Here is a 23,245-nt window from a genome sequence, read left to right as displayed (position 1 = left end):
TGCGGTGTTGGTTATTTATTGTGGCAGAGGGGGGCCGGCATGAGGGACGAACGGACGGTTCGTCCGGCTTCCCGAAGACTACGTTATTGTCCCAAGATGGGGGATGGGGGTCGACACGAAATGCGGTGAGTATAATGCACCACACCTCCGGGTCTAGTGTGGGTGGGGGGAAACACAGGGAAGGGGGCCATTCACATACATAACCTACATTACAAAGTTGTATAACTTTGTAAGTGTGTTATTTTGTGAATAATTGTTTAGCGCCACACAACCCTTCAACTACGGCTGCGGTTTGCTGAACTGCGGCTGTAGAAAACAGGCAAGGTAATTTTTTTCTACGGCCGTCGCCCACAACAGCTGTAGTGCAGCTGTGTGTGGGCACTACGGCCATTGTTGCATTGACAGCAGGGATTTTATTTTACCGCAGTGTGAACATAGCCTCACGCTGTTTTTGCATAATGTAGGCAGCATCCCAGGCTGCTTGGGTTTCACACTGGAGACCCATATATATAATCTCTGCTACAGCCCATATGAACCCTAAGGACTCATTTATAATAATCACACAGTTATATGAGATATAACTGAGCAAGTTGCAGTGCAATGACAGCAGAAAACGCGAGTTTCTTGGATTGTCCCTTCTCGGACACCGTCCTGCCTCTGCCGTGTGGCAGTGAGGAGGCAGACTTGTCAGATGACGTCACCCCGCACGGCGCGTTTTTCAAACAGCCCGGAAGTGAGTGGTTGTTGTGATGCGGGAGGACCCGGCAGGTGCTGCTGTCTGTGCCGCTCGCTCTCAGGTCAGTCCCGGGGACCGGGGGGTGTTCACAATGCGCGGCTTTTAGCGGGTAGTGCTGCGTTATACTGTAGCACAGGTTATCCGTGTCTGTACATTCACAGACTGCACTATATACAGCAGCTAGTGCAAAACTACAGATCCCATCCTTGGCTTCGCTTTGGCTGTCCAGACATGATGAAAGTTGTAGTTTTGCAGCAGCTGGAGGGCCGCAGGTTCCCCATCCCTGATATACAGTATTGGCTTATATAGGCCTCATAGAAGGAGGGGGCTGAGCAGTTAGCGGGTTCTCCGCTGGGGGCAGTGTGGAGTTTTAATGATTGAAAAAACATAGATGACACGAGCATGATGGGAGTTGTAGTGTGACACATCTTAACATGGGCAGTAGATGGAGTATGTGCTGTAATCCCAGGCTCTTGTAGAATCCCCCACCTATTATTATGTAGTAGTCAGGGGGATAAAGATTACAGAGAGTAGCTGCCATGTGTGATCAGTACCTGGGCTGCTCCGTGTGGGATCACAGTATAGGATGCTCTGATGGTGGAGGAACGAAGAACATGCTGGTTGTAGTAGGAGCATCGGTCTTACATGTGACATACGTGGTGCCTGATACAGTGTAATACATCTTACCTGTTGTAGTAGTATCAGTCTTACATGTGAATGCGTGGTGCCTGATGCATTATAATACATCTTACCTGTTGTAGTATTAGTATCAGTCTTACATGTGACATGCGTGGTGCCTGATGCATTATAATACATCTTACCTGTTGTAGTAGTATCAGTCTTACATGTGAATGCGTGGTGCCTGATGCATTATAATACATCTTACCTGTTGTAGTATTAGTATCAGTCTTACATGTGACATGCGTGGTGCCTGATGCATTATAATACATCTTACCTGTTGTAGTAGTATCAGTCTTACATGTGACATGTGTGGTGCCTGATACGGTGTAATACATCTTACCTGTAGTAGTAGGAGCATTAGTGTTACATGTGACATACGTGGTGCCTGATCCATTGTAATACATCTTACCTGTTGTAGTAGTAGTATCAGTCTTACATGTGACATGCATGGTGCCTGATACAGTATAATACATCTTACCTGTTGTAGTAGTATCAGTCTTACATGTGAATGCATGGTGCCTGATACAGTGTAATACATCTTACCTGTAGTAGTATCAGTCTTACATGTGACATGTGTGGTGCCTGATACAGTGTAATACATCTTACCTGTTGTAGTAGGAGCATCAGTCTTACATGTTAAACGTTACATCTTACATGTTGTAGTTATGCTTTCACTAAATATATATTTATTTTTCATCTCTAGAATATTTAGAAAAGTAAAGAAATGAACTCCAGAAATGTTAATAACAAGCTGCCTCCTAAAGCCGCCGTCCCTAAACCGAACAATGATCTGGAGAAACTCAGGAGGGAAAATGCCATCCTAAAAAAGAAGCTGGAAGAATCCGCTAAGTCTAAGCTGTCAGGGGCTGAGAGGACCCGGCTACTGGAGGTATTATACATACTGGGGCACAGACACTTTACTCTTACACATTATTATGGAGCGAGTCTGTATTCATAAGATCTCTAAAGATAAGACATAAGAGATTCCTCTTCCTTCTCTTTCCTGAGGTGACTTAGGATGCCAGTGTATGATATGATATAGTGTTTGATATAATATAGTGTATGATATAGTGTGTAAGATATATGAGGTGTGTAAGATATATTAGGTGTAAGATATAATACAGTGTATAACATATGAAGTGTATGATATAATATAGTGCATAATATATGAAGTGTATGCTATAAGTGTGTATTATATGAGGTGTATGATATAATACAGTGTATATAACATGAAGTGTATGATATAATATAGTGTATGACATAAGAGGTGTATAATATGAGGTGTATTCTATAATAGTGTATAATGTTTGAGGTGTAGGATATAATACAGTGTATAACATATGAGGTGTATGATATATGAGGTGTAGGATATAATACAGTGTATAACATATGAGGTGTATGATATATGAGGTGTAGGATATAATACAGTGTATAATATTTGAGGTGTATGATATAATACAGAGTATAACATATACAGTGTATAACATATAAGGTGTATGATATAATACGGTGTATAATATATGAGGTGTAGGATATAATACAGTGTATAATATATGAGGTGTAGGATATATACAGTGGTACCTTGGATTAGGAGCATCATTTGCTCTGGGAACATGCTTGTAATCCTAATCATTCATATAGCAAAGCAAATTTTTCCAAAACGCGAATGATTTGTTTAACAACCCTAAAATCATTATAATACTAATGGCAGGCAGAGAAGTAGGGGCATAACAGCTACTGTATGGTTACATTCCCTCGGTGCACAGTCCGAGACCCCGATGCAAGTAGTGGCTGTGCAGGTCTCCCGACTCTGGGGGAGATCGGTGGGGGCGGACTAAGATTTTCACAGGACGTCCCAAACCTGCCCTGACAGTGTGTGCCCACCATATTCCCCAGTAAGTGCCCCTGCAAAGCCACAAGCAGTAGATCTGCAGCGGAAGGAAGCAGACATGAAGTATAGAGGTAGAATGTTTTTGCCAAGCCCCCTCACCCAGTACAGTACCTGCAATATCCAGTAGGGGGCACAAGCAGGAGCTCATATTACAACACTTTGCTCGTACACAGTTACAATTTTTTAATAATGTGAGCAGATTGCTCGCCAACCATATTACTCATAATCTGAGATTCCACTGTATAATATATAATGTGTATGATATGATACATTGTATATGTCTAAAGGTACATTGACACGTCGGTTTTGCAGGCAGATTATGGACCCATTCATTTCTACTGGCCCACTCACACACTCCATGGTGTTGTGAGTCAGCGTCGCAAAAAAAAAAAAAAAAAATTGCTATTCACCTATGAATGAGTCCGTGCTGTCGGGGATGCACATATGATGTCTGTTTGCTGCGGGTTGGCACCAACAGACAGTAGTAGGGATGTGTGAACCACGGCTTTGTCTGAAATTTATGTAATGATGTAAAAAAAATTTTTTTTTTTGACAATTCAGTATTCATTTTAATGTACAAAAAATGGTGAAACCACATTTTCATGTATGTGTAAAAAAAAAAAAAAGCATTTCAGTCCATTTTTTTTTTTTTTTTTTTTTTTTTTTTTTTGCAAGTCAACGGAAAGCAGGCTCTTATTTTGCAGTATGGCATTTATCTGTTTTACCATCCCTTAATAAATCCATTTTTAATGTATCTGTTAAATGGGAACAGATGCTGTGTGATGCCAGCCTTCTAATGTAGATGGAAATAGGGCCTGAATTTTAACATCTCACTCAGGTTTCCCTCAGGTATTGGATGATTTTGCCAGATAAAATATTGCAGTTTGCTACATGACTAACAAATCTGATGGAAAAGATTAAAATCTAATGTGAACAGAGCCTGATCTATAATCAACTTTACAATATTGTATAACTCTGCATTGTGCTTATTGCTCTGGTTCTGTGTTCCACCAAGTAGAACAAAGAAATCCTACTAAACACTAAAAACCTCTTATAACTGTAGTGAAGAGACTACTTCTTGGTAAGGCCACATGCACACATCTGTGTCAGTTTTGACATTCAGGAACTACTAGGCAGAAAGTCTTTCAGGAGGCTTCAGGAAACCATTAGTATTTCCTGAACGTAAAAACTGAAGAGCGAAAAATAAAAAGCCATACTCTCCTCCTGCCCAACTGCAGCGCTGTTCTCCAGCTTGTTTTCTCTGCCCCCTTCTCTGGCTCTGCGTGTGTGCCGCAGCACTGGGAGAGATAGTGGCCACTTGTGGCTGGAGGCTATACTTCACAAGTGTGATTGACAGGACAGGGAGTCAATGTTTTTTCGCCCCCTCCAAAAACAGTTCAGCATTTAACTGTATGCGTTCTTGAAAAGGAGCACATATAGTTAAGGGGCCAGATGCAGCACCGGACGGTACTTGCACAGACCCTGGCCCGGGATGGGTAGCAGCGCATCTGGAACTTTGGCCAGGTTCTGGTTGTGCATTAGGAGCAGTCCAGAATTTTAGATGCTCTTATAGCCTTCTATGGGGTCATCTGTACCGACAAAAATAGGACCTATTTTATGGAATGGTCACCCTTCAGGAAATACTGTCCGTGCCCAATAGAAGTCTGTGGGCCCTGAAATTTATTCAAATTTTCATGAAAAATGTACTGGACGTGTGCATGAGGGGAAAAAAACTGTGAACTCATGGCACAAGGAAATGTGGGCTCAACACATAGGCCAATAAAACATTTTACTCTATCTCATTAAAGTCAGTTGGGAAAATGTGACATGTCCCATGGAGGTAGTCAGTCATGCTTTAGAACTCTGTGCCAGCTCCAAGCTAGTATAGATTTAAATTCTATTAAATCTGGTGTGTGCAGGAGCTCTGTCCCTTTTTGCTCACTTTATGCAAAACACACACACACACACACACCCAGGACCCAGTAGAATTGAAGCAAACTTTTTGACCCCTGACTCCAGGCATACAGGCCTTATAGATTCCCCCAATTACTTTTCAGGCCACCAATGATCATGACCACTATTGTGGAACAGATGGATATTTCCATTAGTAAGATCCTCACAGCTGGAAAGTAGCACCATTGTTATTGTGCTCCAGACATCAGGGTCTTTTGTAAATGTAAGTAATAGTGGCATTTACTGATCGGAGAACAAAAATATTGCTCCAGCATTACAGATATAAGGGGGAAGAGCTATGAGACAATAAAGTGGACCTGTCCACAGCTTCTAGCTGGCTATAGTAGAGGTGGTATACAACATAAGTTCTTTATCCTGAATCAGGAGATGTTACTCTTATTTCAGTCTGATGCTCCAGTGCTGAGATATAAGCTTTAGAAATTTTAGGCAAATAAGGAGATAACCCTTGGACTGCAAAAACCCAGCATGTCCTAAATAACACACCTACGAGCATCCTGTGGCCTTTATCCCCTTATTTGCATAAAACTTCTCAAGCCTATATCTCAGCACTGGAGGGACAGATTGAAATAAGAGTTCTGTTACCCAATTCCGGGTAAGAAGCCGTATTGTACACCACCTTCAGTTTAGTCAGTAAAAGTCTGCTGACAGGTTTGCTTTAAGGGGTACTCTTTTATCATAAGTATATGGCATGTTGCTAAAATTTACTAGCATTTTATGATTGTGTGCAGCCTCTGAGAATGATGCCATGTTCTAGCTATATGCATCACTTTACCAAATGGGCATACTCCTGAGAGTACAGAAGTGTGCAGATCAGCAGATTGACTAACTGAATTTGCCAGGAAGACCCTTGTCTGGCCAGACACTCCTATTGCAGCTGCTGCTGTATGTGGTATTCCACAGAGATAAAAGAGGAAAAGTTATATGCTGCAAGGAATGCACCTGAAAACGGTAATGAATTGTAATGCTGCATCATTATTGTATGAAAAAAGATGCAATATACAGTCACCAGAAACCTCATAGAAATAAACCGAGACATTGCGACCCTATGGCTCTTTCCTCCGTCCAGGCACAGAGCCCTACTCATCGGGCACATAACCTGTTTTGCGCTATGTACCTATAGCCTGAAAATAATAATAGTAAGGTAGCATGTGAAAATCTAATAATGGTACATGAGCATGGTTGGGGTGTGGGTCCTGGTCGTAGAAAATAACTCATGTGGTGTTACATGGAAGTTGTTCAGATGAGTGGCCACCCATATAATGCGGGAACAGAAGCTGCTATCATTGTATATGGCAGGGAGCTGGGGGCTGTACATGCTGCTCTGTACACAAGGACTACCAGCTGCCCACCACTGGTAAATGGATACCGTTTTTTGGTATGTTCACAATGGGCGGATATGATGTAGCTTTTAATATGGAAAATTCTGCATAGACTTCAATAGGGAAGTCACGATTTACAATAAATCTGAAATTGAGTTCAGATTTTAAATTGCAAAATTTGAAATTGTTATGTAAAAAAAAAATGTATACAAGATTTTGACATTTATTGCAGGTTGAAGGATACTCCCTAATCAATTTAGAAAAAATTCCAAATTAAATCTGCACTGGAGGTAAATTTCCATGTGGATTTTCTGAAGCAAATCTACACTTTGTGGCTTCTGTTATACGTTGCATATTTGCCCCATGTGAACATGACACGATGGATGTGTCCTTTGGCCTTATGTAGGATTACTAGAGCTTTATATGTAGTTTACCTCTATAGCCATGATTATTAGTCAGTGTTTTATTGTATGTTATAGTCACACAGTCTTATTCCTTGGGCACAGAAAATTCTTGACCTGGAAACCCAAAATGTGAAAGATGGTGATGATAGGGCGAGACAAGGTGAAGTAATACAACATTTCAGTGATGCCCTTAATGCTAGGAATAATGGACAGGTATACCTGATAGAGATGGAAGCCAAGAGACTGGAAGAAATCTCCACTGAGATCCGCAAACTGCTCCTACAAGTTGCATCTCGTAAGGTTCAGGCGAAAGCTAGCAGATCAGGAAACATCCAGGTACTCCAGTCTGCAGTCTTGTGTGTCAGTCCTTCCATATCGTTTTGTCTTGGTCATCTGGTCAGTGTGCTCGCCATACAGTCAGAATACGCACGGTACTGCCATTGGCTTATTGATAACCGCAATACAGTGCTAGGCTCTGGCTAACTGCTGTGACCGGTGGTGCTGGAGGCACATAGGAATATATACACAACTATTCTAAGATCTCTGGAGCAAACTGAACCGCAGCTCCAATCTATTCAGGCCACCAAATAGGAAACATAAGTGTACAATGAATATTGGCACACTTTCTTGTGACATTCGTTATTAGAAGAGGGACAGATCCTGCATGTATGTAACCACAGAATAGTCAAATGATTGAGCGCCAGGTAATTTATGGTTGCACCAGAAGGGAAGCCATCTACGCTTACTGATCGGCAGCCATAAAGCCCCAGGTACTGCAGGCTAACCAGTAGCAGGGAAGTGGCAGAAATTACAGTTTCACTTATGGTACATTAGGGGATTATATGGAATTTCTAAAAAAAAAAAAAAAAAAAAATAGAATTCTAGATCTTTTACAAAATATTGTACAGTCTGGTGTATAGGTTTGAATAATAGCTTTAAGCATACATTTGCATTATAAAAGCCTGTGGGTACAGTACTGTATACATTTGTATATTCACTTTTTTTTCTGCTATAGAGAACAAATATGGTGGGAATAGTACCAGAGAGTATTGCTGCTCAAACATAGTTCTGCCACAAGATGGTGACATTTCACACACTCTGGCTGAGGTTCTCCTTAGGAGAACAGAGAATATGTCCCAATCATAGGCATATATTGTTATGATGGTACACTAAATGTTTACCCACCTCTGCTATCTTATGTGGATGGGGTCACGCTGCATTTTTAGGGTACATTTAACGTGAAGATTTTATTTTCCGGGTGGAAACATATATTTTTAACATCTAAATTATGTATGTTATACATTAGCCTCAGTTACCCATAGGAAGGTATGCATCAAATGGTTGGGCAGTAAAGCTAAAATTGACTGGTTCAACTGAAATTCTGTTAATACTCAGGTAGGTTTTAGTAAAGTATATGGCTATGTTCACACACTGTATAATCGCTGTGGGAACCTGTTGTTTAACACTGCAGTGGGTAGCGTTAGACAAAGGCCGTTCTCACGGAAAGGCCTGAGAACATAGCCTATATGTGCACATTTGTCACTGGCATATAATATCCAGAGCTGCCCAATATTTTGTCCCTTTCCCTATATGACTGTCCTTTTGACTGTCTGGCAGCAGACTGAGCACTTATAGCTGTATATGTAGAGATGAAGGTCCCAGTGAGATGTTTCATCACCTTAAAGGAGAAGTCCGGTGAAAATTTTTATTAAAGTATTGTAGCTCCCCCAAAAAGTTATACAAATCACCAATATACACATATTACGGGAAATGCGTTTTCCCCCTGCACTTACTACTGCATCAAGGCTTCACTTCCTGAATAACATGGTAATGTCACTTCCTGGATAAAATGGTGATGTCACGACTCAACTTCAGAGCTGTGCGGGCTGTGGCTGCTGAAGAGGATGATGGCAGGGGGATGCTCAGTGTTCCTCCAGTGCCCTGTGTCCGTCAGTGTCCCCCTGCCATCATCCTCTCCAGCAGCCACAGCCCGCACAGCTCTGGGAGTCGAGTCGTGACATCACCATGTTATCCAGGAAGTGACATCACCATGTTATCCAGGAAGTGAAGCCATGATGCAGTAGTAAGTGCAGGGAAAAAGCCCTGTATAAACATTTCCTGTAATTAGTGTATATCGGTGATTTGTAAAACTTTTGGAGGGCAATACAATACTTTAATAAAAATTTTTGCCGGACTTCTCCTTTAAGACCCGTCTTAGGCCTGATCTGCTGGAGATCAATAGTAATTCTTTCTCTTTTCTATGTTCATTTAGAAGTGTTGTATACATTGCACCAATGCTTTACAGTGTGATAGGGGAATCTTTAGCTATGTTACCAATACATAGCCCTTCAGCCATATTGATCATTTGCTTCATGTGTTGACACCAGATAATAAAATAAATAGTAAAATGATAGTTCTCTCTGTTGTCCTGATGTATGAGCACTTTTCTATATTTTATCTTACTTTGTTAGGATCCGCTCAAGACAGAAAATAAGAACAGTGTCCATATCCTGGAGGCACAGCTGAAAGATGTGAGTATATGTTGTCTCTTCTGTCCATGAGAATCAAGAGAATTAAATGAAATGCACTGAAAACTGTATAGACATACAGCAGGATACAGTGCCCATACACCCCTGCCCCTCTATAGGTCCCAGGTAGGCAGGTGGAGGGGCAAATGTCACCTACCTGCCTTGTGATTTGTTATTTATTTATTTTGTCCTGCTTCCCCACAAGCTGCTAGAGTTCCAGATTTAAATAAAGCTATTAGGATAACCAAGTTGTACCATATGTACTATCACTATGCAAGGCTGGAGAATACAGAACACCAGCTGTGAAGCCATATGATGTAATATAATTCTGTTTTTTATGACCATTACTTTCCTGTTTAACCAGCAAGATAAACAATAAATATTTATATGTTAGTTCTGTTTGTCTTGGTTCCGTCATATATCTGATGTATGTGGGCATCCCTGCAGTCTGTGCTGGACAACAAAGCTGGTGGCTGCCCTCGCATGCAGAAAAGTCTAGAAGGAGGAGATGCTGAAGAGAGGTCGGAAAGATGTCAGGACCAGAACGTGCTTTGGACTGAGCAGTGAGCTGTTCAGGGGTGGGATCTTTAGGAGAACTCGGGTGATAAGCATGGCACTTAAAGGGCGGGCTGTAAGGATCCTATTAGACGAAGAGTTTTTTAGCGATAAACGATCGCAAAAGAGATTGTTCGGTGCTAACCTGAAATCATTCACCATATTACACAGAACAATGGTTGTAAGTTACAGTTATTACTACAATCGTTTACTCCATTTGATCCCAGCTAAAGAAGGAACAATGTGGAATTACACTGAAAGACTAGTGAATGAATGTGGAATTATAGCGAACGATTAACAATGATTTTAGGGTCAGATCTAAATGATCTCTGCTCGCCTGTCCACTGGAAAGTGCTAGAGCCATTGCCGTACATCCTGCAGATGGCCTATAGGTCTTGGCAGATAAGTAATAAGCGCTGATATCAGCAGGTTTGGTATACCTGCATCTACCACTAGGGGAAACTTACTGATCCATACTAATCCCATTGAATATGCAGAATTATAAATGTTACGTGAAGAGTCTCGGTGAGCTCCATTATATATGATGATTTTACTCTTCCTATCCTCAGGCCGTCCACTCGTCCATGATTTCTTGGTTACAACACTATAATACATGATGCACAAAGCCTTGTCCTCTCTAGGCGTGGATACTCGGGCTACAATAGCTCAGTATTTGGCATCCTCTAATTGAATCACCTGCCCTGAAATCCATCATTAGCGGCTGTGTATAATCATATTTACACAGTGTCGGGGGCGGGTATGATGCCCTCTCCAGAATCCATTAGCCACAGCCTGTCCTCTCCACGCTCACATTTCTGCATACACACAGCAGATGCTCTGTATGAACACAACATGTCATTGAGAAGCACTGATAATAGGCTATTACCCTGCATCATGTGATCTGTGCGGCTCATTATGAAGCTGAATCATCATAGATGACGTGTCGCTGTATTGTGTATATCCCGGTAATATAAAGGCTTGTGATAAGCTGTCCAGCTGTTACCCGTGAGGTCTTTACCCTCTAATGGTGGATAATTGTAAAGCCCGGATATCATGCTTGCATGAGCAGTGTATTATGGCCGTGGTGTAAAAAAAAAATTTATTGTTTGGCTTTCCTGTCTTCATCTCATGTAGGCTCTGGAAAAGAACGGTCAGTGGCTGGTGTACGACCGGCAACGGGAAGCATATGTGCATGGGTTAATAGCTCGCATAGCTGACCTAGAGCAACAAGTAGCCAACGCCAAGCCAACTCAACAAGCAAAAGAGAGCAACTCAGATGGTAGGATGGTGCAGTCTTCAGCTGTGCTTTTCTTCTCTCCTTGGAACATATCTGTCCTATATGCATTTAAGAATGAAAAATAAAAAAATCTTTTTTACACCATGTAATAGCCCACCCATAGCTTTACATATTGGTCAGAGCAAGTTATGTGTTTTGAGCAGTTTTGGTGCTTTTTCTGGATGCTGTATGCTCTGGATGCATGCAAAAGGGGAGCTAAACAGAGTCCACTCTGACACTGCTCCTTTCTCCTGGCCCCCACCCTCCGTGTCGGGGGTCACGTGTCTTCTCTCTCTCAAATGGGCTGGGTTAGTGATTATAACCCTGCCCACTGAAGAGATGGATGACAGTCCAGAACCTGCGGCCCTCCAGCAATTCCCATCATGCCTGAACAGCCAAAGCTTTGACTGTCCAGGCATGGTGGGAATTGCAGATATGTAGCAGCTGGAAGGCTGCTATATATACACACCAAACAGAGTGTGGTCCACAGATACCGCATTTTGGGATGCATAGTCCTAAAAAGGCTCAACCCTCACCCCCAAATTATTCAAACAAGCGAGCGATGGACAGAATCTCCTCAACACAGTGTTACTTCTATATTGTATATAGTTCGCATAGTACAGTGCAATGTTTCAGTTCTTAGTCCTGAGCCTTTTTCAAGTCTTTCATGCTTAAAAAAGGCTCAGGACTCCGAGCTGAAACATTGCACTGTACTATGCAAACTGGCACAATAAAGAAGTAAGAGTGTTAAGGAGATACTGTCCTTCGTTGGCTTTTTTAGATATAGAGTGTCACCTCCTCTAAGTTCTAGCATTTAGAAGGGGTCCCAGTGCCCACTGATCAGTTCTGAGAGATATAGCTAGAGATAGATATATACACCTTGCTGGTTGCCATGATGACACCATGGTTTATAATGTCCTCAGCACTTTCTTTATATAATTCGTATATTTATTCTTTATTATTGATTTTTAACAGGCAATAAACAAGATGATAAACAGAAATACTACGACCGACTTCTGCTGACTGCAAAAAAAGACCTCGAAGGGGAAAGACAGATATCAGCGCAGCTAAATTCTGAGCTTTCTGCCGTGAGAATGAAGTATGAGGAGAAGAAGAAAGAGCTTGAAAATGTGTCCGCCACTTTAGGGTCTCTACGAGAAAGTGAGAGGGGGCAGCGGGAGGATGAGAGGAGACGATTTAAGGAAAAAATGCAGAGATTAAAGGATGAACTTGATTTATATTGTGAGAAATATGAAGAGGAGAAAAAGAAAAACTGGGATCTTTCGAACCAGGTACGGTTTGTTTCTGTACATCTTTCTGAAATGGCTTAAAGGGAACTTCCAATGTCTCCTCTAAGTCAAGTTAAAATCTGATCACACATCCGAGGATTTGGTTGTTTCCATATTGTCCTCATAGATCCAGGAACTCTTGGCCATTTTTTTCGGGGACACCTTTTCATGGACCCTCAGATCTCCTGACATGTTTGTCTTTGTAAATATTCACAGTGCCCACAAAATAATAATTCTGCTACAGGTTTCTTAGACCTTTCCTTTGTTCTGTTTTTCTGTTGTTCCTCTGAAGCGAATGTACCATCAGGTACTGTACATTGCTTTGGGTTTTTACCTTTACGGATCATCGCCGATGCAGGGCAGGGATGCTGGTCGCGTGGTCCTTTTTTTTGAACTGGTGCACGTTTTCTGTGCATGGCACCAGTCTATTCCTGAACACTGGCCCGCCCCTGGAGACTGGGGACAGGCGCGCTGGCCCCCAGTGTGACGATCTGCCCTCTCCTCTGTGACGTGGCTCCATTAGAATTAATGGCGTTGCGTGACACTGGGGAGGGTGTTTCCTCACTCACCGGCCCCCAGTTTATTTCGTACAGCCTGTTAATAAAGAAAAAAGGATTAAAAATTTCTTTTGAACTGAATACATATGTGGTACAAACTGCAGATTTCTTCCCTATTGACTCTGATAAAATCATTTTGACGCTACGATTGCATACCTATATTGAAATTTGGTTATTTTATTTATCCGCTTTCAGACTGTTACTTTAATTATTGATTGATTATAGCCTGCAGCCATCCTATGTTGGCATCTGTGAATGGGCCAGTATCGCTCAGACACATCAGTTGTCGGTAATATTAGTGACCTGTAAAGAGTTAATATCTCCTTTTGTGTTCTCAGATTCAGAGGTGCACTTCTGATTTAGAAAATGGCAAGATCGACCAACAAAATGTACAACTGCAACTCAATAAAGTCCTGAAAGAACTGAGGAAAACCAGGGAGCAGATCACAAAGCTGGAGCCGGGGGTAAGTGCAGTAGTCTCACATGAGGGGCACATAGAAAGGACACTGGTTAGATTCTTTATTAGGGAACTTTGCCTTTTCAACATCAAGATGGCACAAACCCTGGGAGCCAGGTTTGTAAGAAATTGTTAAAGTGTCATATTTCATTGGTTTTTATAAAGTTCTCATGTAGGCTCTTGGAGATATCTGCGTGCACCACAATAGATTAGATGTCATTCCTCATCAATGTTCACATTCTAAGGTCAGTACAGTGCTCCATCACGTTACAATAATATTGTATTCCAGGGTGACCATTGTATGAAGTCTATATTGTATCTTGAGACCAAAACTTTATGGAAAACTGGTAATGGGTTTAAAATGAAGATAACTACTAAATAAACAGATAACTACTAAAATAAGCAGATAACTACTATGGATAAAGCAAGTCCTTACATACAATAGTAAGAAAGAGCTACTGGAGACTGTAAATTACTTTCGATGTAGAAGACCGGAGCGTTTTCAGGGTCCTGTATTGATCACACATGAACGAAGCTGTCCTCACCTGGTATCCAAAGGACTAACTCATCCTGGCTGAGGTATAGAGCAGTACAAGACATGTAGTATCACACTGTACTGTAGAGAGGAGATACTAGACACACAGCAGTACAGGACATGTAGTATCACACTGTACCAGGGGCGTAGCTAGGGGTTCAGCCTAGGGGGGGCGAGTGAGTCTGAGTGGGCCCCCAACCAACATTACCCATAGGGAACCTCAGCAGGTGGCAAGGCTTTTTGAATAATAAAGGGAATATTCTTCTACATTACTTATAGTAAATAAGGATACAGAGCTGTGTAAGAGGCTTCTACATCTGGAATATAGAGCCACAAAAAGATTAGAAGAATATAGCTGCCTTCTTCCACAGACAGCACCACTCTTGTCCTCAGTTTGTGTGTGGTATTTGACTAAAGTTAATAGAGCCAAGCTGTGATACCACACACAACCTAAGAGCAGGGGTGGCGCTGTTTTGGAAGAAAACAATTATGTTTTTTTTTTTTTTAATTCTGGAGAACCCTTTTAACTAGATTATCTTTGCCTAAAAATAATAGTGGTATAGGTTATAAGTTTTTGTGGTTGTGTGTGTGTGTGTGTGTGTGTGTGTGTGTGTTGTCACTCCTCTCACAGTCCTCACTCCCCTCACACAGTCCTCACTCCCCTCACACAGTCCTCACTCCCCTCACACAGTCCTCACTCCCCTCACACAGTCCTCACTCCCCTCACACAGTCCTCACTCCCCTCACACAGTCCTCACTCCCCTCACACAGTCCTCACTCCCCTCACACAGTCCTCACTCCCCTCACACAGTCCTCACTCCCCTCGCACAGTCCTCACTCCCCTCGCACAGTCCTCACTACCCTCACAGTCCTCACCCCTCACAGTCCTCACAGTCCTCACTCCCCTCACACAGTCCTCAATCCCTTCACAGTCCTCACCCCTCTCACAGTCCTCACTCCCCTCACAGTCCTCACTCCTCTCACAGTCCTCACCCCTCACACAGTCCTCACTCCCCTCACACAGTCCTCACTCCCCTCACACAGTCCTCACTCCCCTCACACAGTCATCACTCCCCTCACACAGTCATCACTCCCCTCACACAGTCATCACTCCCCTCACACAGTCATCACTCCCCTCACACAGTCCTCACTCCCCTCACACAGTCCTCACTCCCCTCACACAGTCCTCACTCCCCTCACACAGTCCTCACTCCCCTCACACAGTCCTCACTCCCCTCACACAGTCCTCACTCCCCTCACACAGTCCTCACTCCCCTCACACAGTCCTCACTCCCCTCACACAGTCCTCACTCCCCTCACACAGTCCTCACTCCCCTCACACAGTCCTCACTCCCCTCACACAGTCCTCACTCCCCTCACACAGTCCTCACTCCCCTCACACAGTCCTCACTCCCCTCACACAGTCCTCACTCCCCTCACACAGTCCTCACTCCCCTCACACAGTCCTCACTCCCCTCACACAGTCCTCACTCCCCTCACACAGTCCTCACTCCCCTCACACAGTCCTCACTCCCCTCACACAGTCCTCACTCCCCTCACACAGTCCTCACTCCCCTCACACAGTCCTCACTCCCCTCACACAGTCCTCACTCCCCTCACACAGTCCTCACTCCCCTCACACAGTCCTCACTCCCCTCACACAGTCCTCACTCCCCTCACACAGTCCTCACTCCCCTCACACAGTCCTCACTCCCCTCACACACTCCTCACTCCCCTCACACAGTCCTCACTCCCCTCACACACTCCTCACTCCCCTCACACAGTCCTCACTCCCCTCACACACTCCTCACTCCCCTCACTCCCCTCACACACTCCTCACTCCCCTCACACACTCCTCACTCCCCTCACACACTCCTCACTCCCCTCACACACTCCTCACTCCCCTCACACACTCCTCACTCCCCTCACACACTCCTCACTCCCCTCACACACTCCTCACTCCCCTCACACACTCCTCACTCCCCTCACACACTCCTCACTCCCCTCACACACTCCTCACTCCCCTCACACACTCCTCACTCCCCTCACACACTCCTCACTCCCCTCACACACTCCTCACTCCCCTCACACACTCCTCACTCCCCTCACACACTCCTCACTCCCCTCACACACTCCTCACTCCCCTCACACACTCCTCACTCCCCTCACACACTCCTCACTCCCCTCACACACTCCTCACTCCCCTCACACACTCCTCACTCCCCTCACACACTCCTCACTCCCCTCACACACTCCTCACTCCCCTCACACACTCCTCACTCCCCTCACACACTCCTCACTCCCCTCACACACTCCTCACTCCCCTCACACACTCCTCACTCCCCTCACACACTCCTCACTCCCCTCACACACTCCTCACAGTCCTCACTCCCCTCACAGCCCTCACTCCCCTCACACAGTCCTCATTCTGTACCTGACAACGTCCAGAGCTGCTGCTGGACGTCTTCACAGCCCCCCCCCTGGCAGCCATAGACGGTGAGGATCCCTCTAGCTGCCGTCCTCCCTCCTCACACAACGTTTTGCAGCCAGTGAGGGAGAGGAGGGGGAGGGGCCAGCAGCAGCAGCCTGTAGCAGCGTGTAGAAGGAAGCAGCAGGAAGAAGATCCAGCCCTGGCCGGGCTCGGCATCCGACAGCTGAGCGGGCCCCTCAGGAGCAGGGGCCCGCTATTCCCAGGTGCAGTTTTCCTCTTGGGGGCCCCAGCCACTACAGACATGTGTTAACGCTGTCTGCAAAAGCAATAGCTTTTGCAGACAGCATTAATCTGTCTGAGACCTCAGTGGGCCCCTGCCTGAGTGGGCCCGGGGGCGACCGCCCCCTTTGCCCCCACCTATTTTCGCTACTGCACTGTACTGTAGAGAGGAGATACTAGACACAGCAGTACAGGACATGTAGTATCACACTATACTGTAGAGAGGAGATACTAGACACACAGCAGTACAGGACATGTAGTATCCCACTGTATTGTAGAGGAAATACTAGGCACACAGCAGTACAGGACATGTAGTATCACACTGTACTGTAGAGAGGAGATACTAGACACAGCAGTACAGGACATGTAGTATCACACTGTTCTGTAGAGATGAGATACTAGACAGTCAACCAGTACATGAACTTCTGTAATATTGGGGGTTTACCTGCAAAATGGCCACTTTTATTGGTCAATCATCTAGTTATTTACATCTGCTGCAGATCATGACTGTCTGTAGCACTGTATATTGAGTCTGGTCTTTGTTACATTGTTCCTTCCTGGATCATTGTATGTTGAAAATATTGTAACTTGAGGCTATTCTAAGCCGAGGGACCACTGTATTAATATAAGTGATATTAGAGGACGGCTCAGTAACAATAGAAATGTGCCTGTGGCAGTGCAGGATCGGAGCTGGGACCAGGGTTTAGGCAGCCCTGTAATTCCTGACTACAACATTGGTGGCAGCAGAGAGGCTGGTGTCACCCCTTACTACTGCCGCGCATGTAAAATGGTGTATAAATAAAAAGTTATACATTTATTTTATTAATGTCAAATTACACAGAAATATAACTTTATTAAAGCAATGTTTTTTTTTTGTTTTTTTTAAAGTACCCTTTTACATATAAGGAAGTTGTTGAAGCCACTATAGATTTAGGAAGCAAAAAAACGTGTTTTTTTTTGTTGTTGTTTTTTTCTGGCACCTTTCTCATTTCTGTTTCCTTAGTTTCTGAAGAGCAGACAGCACTGTGTAGAATTAGTTAATAAGTTATAATGTATCTACAGCGTATGTTACAGTTCATGTTGTATTGTTATAGATTATACAGATAAGAAAAAGTTCCGTTTTAAATATATAGCCTCATATGTTCTGTTGGCTGATGTAATCTGTATTATTTCTACCCATTGTTATGAGCTGTTTGCAAAATGTCTGTCCATCAGTCTAAGGCTATATTCTCATGCGGTAAAATAATACTGAAATACGAAAGTAATTTTGAGGTAAAAATATAACTTTTTTTTTTTTTTTTTTCCTCCAAAGATGGTAATGCACTCCATTGAAGTTAATAGGATATTGTATGGCAGTGCGCACACCGTAGTGAATGGTCATAACTGATACCGGGCGAAAATATATTGAACGTGCTCATATATGACCTGCTTTCTATTACAAAAAAAAAAGTTGTTTTTTCTCATTTTAACTCAAAATTACGGCCGAATTTTGATATTTTTTTCCTTACTTTGTGTAAACGTAGCCTAAAATGGAGCGAGGTAAACAATGGGCAGATTACAAAGACTGATTTTCTTACCTAAATTAAATTATACTGGACTAAAATGCTCTAGAGAAGCATGACTCTGAAAGGGTGCGTTCAAACTGAGGAAAGGAGGTGGAAATTCCGAGCGGAATCCCTGCTGCGGATAATTCCGTTTACCTCACTGCCTCAATGTTAGGTATAGGGCGCCTCCGCTGTTTGCTGAAAAAATTGACATGTCAATTCTTTCAGTAAAGAACAGAGGCACCCTATAAAGGAGAAGTCTGGCGAAAATATTTTTGTATCGCCCCCCCCCCCAAAAGTTATACAAATCCTAAATATACACTTAGTACTGCACTTACTACTGCATCAAGGCTTCACTTCCTGGATAACATTGCGATGTCACTTCCTGGATAACATAGCGATGTCACTTCCTGGATAACATGGCGATGTCACTTCCTGGATAACATGGCGATGTCACGACCCGACTCCCAGAGCTGTACAGGCTGTGGCTGCTGGAGAGGATGATGGCAGGGGGACACTGAGGGACACAGGGCACTGGAGGGACACTGAGCATCCCTCTGCCATCATCCTCTCCAGCAGCCACCGCCCAGACAGCTCTGGGAGTCGGGTCGTGACATCACCATGTTATCCAGGAAGTGACATCACCATGTTATCCAGGAAGTGACATCACCATGTTATCCAGGAAGTGAAGTCTTGATGCAGTAGTAAGTGCAGGGAAAAAAACTCTTTATAAGCATTTCCCGTAATAAGTGTATATAGGTGACTTGTATATCTTTTTGGAGGCAATACAGTACTTTAACAAAAATTTTCGCCGGACTTCTCCTTTAACATGAGATACCGTGAGGAAGGAAATTAAGAGCAGAGTCCGCTGCGGGGATTCCACTCGGGTAATCTAAACATAGGATAAAGAAAAAAATACTTAAAGGGGTATTTCCCCCAAAATTATTTTTGCATTAATACGTTGCCCACCCGTAGCTTTCCATCTTTCCAATCTAAAGTTATAACGGATTCTGCAAAGTTTTGCTGTTATCTAGCTGCATCCACCCCCACGGATTGCATAGAATCATCAGACCTCAGTCCACTCCGACACGCTCCCTGCTCCCGGCCCGCACCCTCCGAGACGGCATCACGTGTCCTCCATCTCTTCAATGGGCCGGGTTAGCACTTCTATCCCAGCCAATCCGAAGTGATGGAGGACACTGACAGGGGATGGCTTCTGTAAGAGAGGGAGACAGTGATCAGTGCAGCTGTCACTGTCTCCCTCTGTAACAGCAGCCACCCCAGTCACCCGCACCGTGTGGCCCCAGCCCCAGAGTTCACCCCTTGATGACTATGCCCCCTCACTCGTGTCGGCGCTTACCAGCGGCAACATTTGCAGACCCCTGTCACCTGTGGCGGCGCTTACCGGCAATCACCCGCCCGCTGGCATCATTCGCAGCACCGGCGCAACTCCCCCCCCCCCCCCCCCCCCCCCCCCCGTCACTCACGGCACCCCTGTCATATACAGGCGGCGCTTACTGGTGGCAGGCACCCCCGACCACCCCAATCAACTCTGCTGCATCACACAATCAACACTACTATATCACACAATCAACTCTGCTGCATCACACAATCAACTCTGCTATATCACACAATCAACTCTACTGTTTTGCTCACTCATCTCTGCTATACAACTCACTCAACTCTATATCACTCGCTCAACTGCTATATCTTGTGAATATCAGCTCTGCTACATCATGTACCAATCAGACATAAGCATTGCATGATGGGAAATGTAGTTTTCTGGCCGGCGCCATGTTGGATATAGATCGGCTTTTTAAAAAACTTGTAACTATGGAACGGAAGCAGCTAGAAATACGGGAGACTGCTCAAAATACTCAAGGGGACTTGGTGAGTAAGACTGGCTAGGTTTAGGAGCATTTTATTTTTTTAGCTCTGGGGGGAATACCCCTTTAAGTATGAATGGGATTCCATTCACCAGCACATCTGTGTCATTTTCAGCCTGAAATTAGAGTTCCCTACTCTCTCTCCACATTACCCCTGTTCAGATAAATATTGTCTTCTAGTATCGGCTGCATGTCATGCACCCCTGCATACTGCAATCCACATGTCATGCATTGTGTAGCCTTTTACTTCCACACAGCCTAGTACCCATCCATACTAACGTATGCTTACTTTCAGATAGGGCACCATGACGTAACAGATGAGCCAAGCACTAACACGCTACACTCTCTGCGATGCACCAAAGCATCATAGGCACTGAGTGTGACTATGGCGCCCAAGCAGTCTTTCTTGTAGATGCAGCAGGAAGGCGGCTCCCAGTGATGATGTGGCTCTGTGACATCGTATCACATAGTGGATGTAGCTAGTGTGCTGCAAGGACCAGTTTGTTGGGCCATGACTGGCCATGCGGCCTTATGCTCACCCGGTTCCCACAGGAGGAGTAAAAAGTGGCACAAGTTTCCTTTTCAATTTCTGAAATGTAGTGCTGTAATATGATCTCTGATCTCTATCCACAGAAACGGGACATATATTTTGTTGAATCATCCTGTAACTTTGCTTCTGACTTTAATGACAAGCTAAGCCTACGAGAGGAGCAGCCGTCTCCGAAGCAGAAAAATCTCCTAGATGAGAGCTTCCTGGAGTGCCCCAGATGTCGCGTGGTGTACCCTACCAGCCAGCATCGCGAGCTCCTCGCACACATAGATTTCTGCACCAGCTGAAGACGTCCTACTGATACAGCCGGCCGGACTAACTGCTTACATACAGAAAGGAGGGTTTGTTGCTCCTACACTCCCCCCTCCTTCTGTTATTACATTTTTTTTTTTTTTTTTTGCATGTACTGTATTCATTTGTATCTGCAGTCATGAAAGTCTTATAGGTCATTGGTTTTATCTGTTGATAACCACATATTGTACTGCTGAGATTTTCTATCCCAGTTGGTTCTTAAAGGTGTTTTCTAGGTAAAATGTATGGATGAGCTGCCCCCGAAGTCTTATTGTTTGGGGTGCTGACACTTTGCACAGTCACCTATCAGCTGTTTGTCAGAGCTGATACACAGGAAAGCAGAACAGGAAGCAGACAGCTCCATACATTGTGTAGTGGTCATTTTGTGTCACTGCAGCTCAGCTCCCATTGAAAATGGAGCTACAGTAACCCAGCATGGCTGCTACATAGTGTATAGAGCACTTTCTTTTAATGCATATGGCAATGCTTCAGCTTTAGCAAACGGCTGATCGGATGGGGTGTGGGTGTTGGCACCTCACCCATCTAATAATGATTTATTTCCTATTCTAAAGTCATGAATACATTTTGCTCAAAAAACCCTTTTAAGGAAATTATGTTGTACTGGATAGAATTATTACATGTACAGTCTACACTGGTCGACCTGCCCTGGCACCCTGGGGTTAATTGTATGAACTGACATAAATAAAGTCTGGCTGGCATCTTGCACTCAGAACGAAAGTACTGTATATCCGACTACAGTCACCAGGCCCTAAAGATCAAACTTCTCCTCACATGCACTGATTTCTGCCATTTAGAAATATTAGTCTTGAAGAGAGACATGTAAAGTATTCTGTCAGCTTAACTTATAACTTTGCACTTTTATTTTCTTTATTTTACATTTTATTCTTGAGTTACTGTATTTCTTTCATGTTATATGTCATACCTGATGCCAGTCCTATTCAGGATATAACATTTTTTAATGGAGAATGATACAATGAGAAAGGGGATATAATAAAGATTATAGATATAAGATCTAAGCTAATGTATTTGTGGGGTGTTCGATGTGTGATCGCATCTCTTCTGTTATTGTTCCTTGTTATTCTTTCTGGAACTCTGTGTAAAAAATTGACAACTGGGCCGTACCATTCATCTTGTTAAAACTGATTAGACAGCTCCAGACTCACACTGCAATGAAATGGAAAAGTTAATTTATTGATATATTTCCAGGAGAAAGGTTACAGTTACTTAATTTAGTTTTTGGCAGGGTCTTTTAAAGGAGAAGTCCAGCTAAAATTTTTATAAAAGTATAGTATTGCCCTCAAGTTATACAAATCCCCAATATACACTTAGTACGGGAAGTTCTTATAAAGTGCTTTTTTCCCTGCACTTACTACTACATCAAGGCTTCACTTCCTGGATAACATGGTGATATCCCGACCCGACTCCCAGAGCTGTGCGGGCTGTGGCTGCTGGAGAGGATGATGGCAGGGGGACACTGAGGGACACAGGACACTGGAGGGACACTGAGCATCCCTCTGCCATCATCCTCTCCAGCAGCCACAGCCCGCACAGCTCTGGGAGTCGGGTCGTGACATCACCATTTTATTCAGGAAGTGAAGCCTTGATGCAGTAGTAAGTGCAGGGAAAAAAGCAGTTTTTGTGCATTTCCCGTAATAAGTATCTATTGGTGATTTGTATAGCTTTTTTTGGGGGGGGAATCCAATACTTTAATAAAGATTTTCACTGGACTTCTCCTTTTAAGGCCTTGACATATTCAGAGGCTTTAAAGGGATTATCCAGGCTTAGATAAACATGGCTACTTTCTTCCAGAAACCGCATTATTATTGTCCTCATTTTGGGTTTTTGAGCTTCATTCCATTAAAGTAAATGGAGCAGAGTTGTAATGCCACCCACAACAGGACAGGGGTAGTGCTGTATTTGAAAGAAAGTAGCTGCACTTTTTGTAATCCAGGAAGAAGCAAGAATCAGCTCTTTAAAGCAGCACTCAAACATAACTTTTGATATGTTTCTACCCATGGCAAGACTAACAGTTCCTTCCATA

At 43.7% G+C, this 23,245-nt stretch overlaps 1 protein-coding gene across 1 annotated transcript; it reads left to right on the top strand.

Moving 5' to 3' along the window:
• The first annotated feature begins 708 nt into the window (after positions 1 to 708).
• CEP55 (centrosomal protein 55) lies at positions 709 to 21,239 on the top strand. Its single transcript, XM_069980104.1, has 8 exons — positions 709 to 797; positions 2,121 to 2,306; positions 7,108 to 7,341; positions 9,477 to 9,536; positions 11,223 to 11,367; positions 12,340 to 12,656; positions 13,549 to 13,674; positions 20,976 to 21,239. Exons 2-8 carry the CDS (start codon positions 2,142 to 2,144, stop codon positions 21,177 to 21,179), a joined length of 1,251 nt encoding a protein of 416 aa, XP_069836205.1. The 5' UTR covers positions 709 to 797; positions 2,121 to 2,141; the 3' UTR covers positions 21,180 to 21,239.
• The last annotated feature ends 2,006 nt before the right edge of the window (positions 21,240 to 23,245 follow it).

Source organism: Dendropsophus ebraccatus, chromosome 8 (genome assembly GCF_027789765.1).
Source record: "Dendropsophus ebraccatus isolate aDenEbr1 chromosome 8, aDenEbr1.pat, whole genome shotgun sequence".
In the NCBI taxonomy this organism is placed as follows: Eukaryota; Metazoa; Chordata; class Amphibia; order Anura; family Hylidae; genus Dendropsophus; species Dendropsophus ebraccatus.
The sequence above is the reverse complement of the archived record's forward strand: the minus strand, read 5'-3'. Positions and strand labels throughout refer to the sequence as shown.

Excerpts from the sequence above, each read along its gene's own strand:
- CEP55 (XM_069980104.1), top strand. The coding sequence starts at position 2,142 with ATGAACTCCAGAAATGTTAATAACAAGCTGCCTCCTAAAGCCGCCGTC. Across the intron at positions 9,537-11,222 it reads TGGAGGCACAGCTGAAAGAT|GCTCTGGAAAAGAACGGTCA; the intron begins GTGAGTATATGT and ends CATCTCATGTAG. Across the intron at positions 12,657-13,548 it reads ACTGGGATCTTTCGAACCAG|ATTCAGAGGTGCACTTCTGA; the intron begins GTACGGTTTGTT and ends TTGTGTTCTCAG.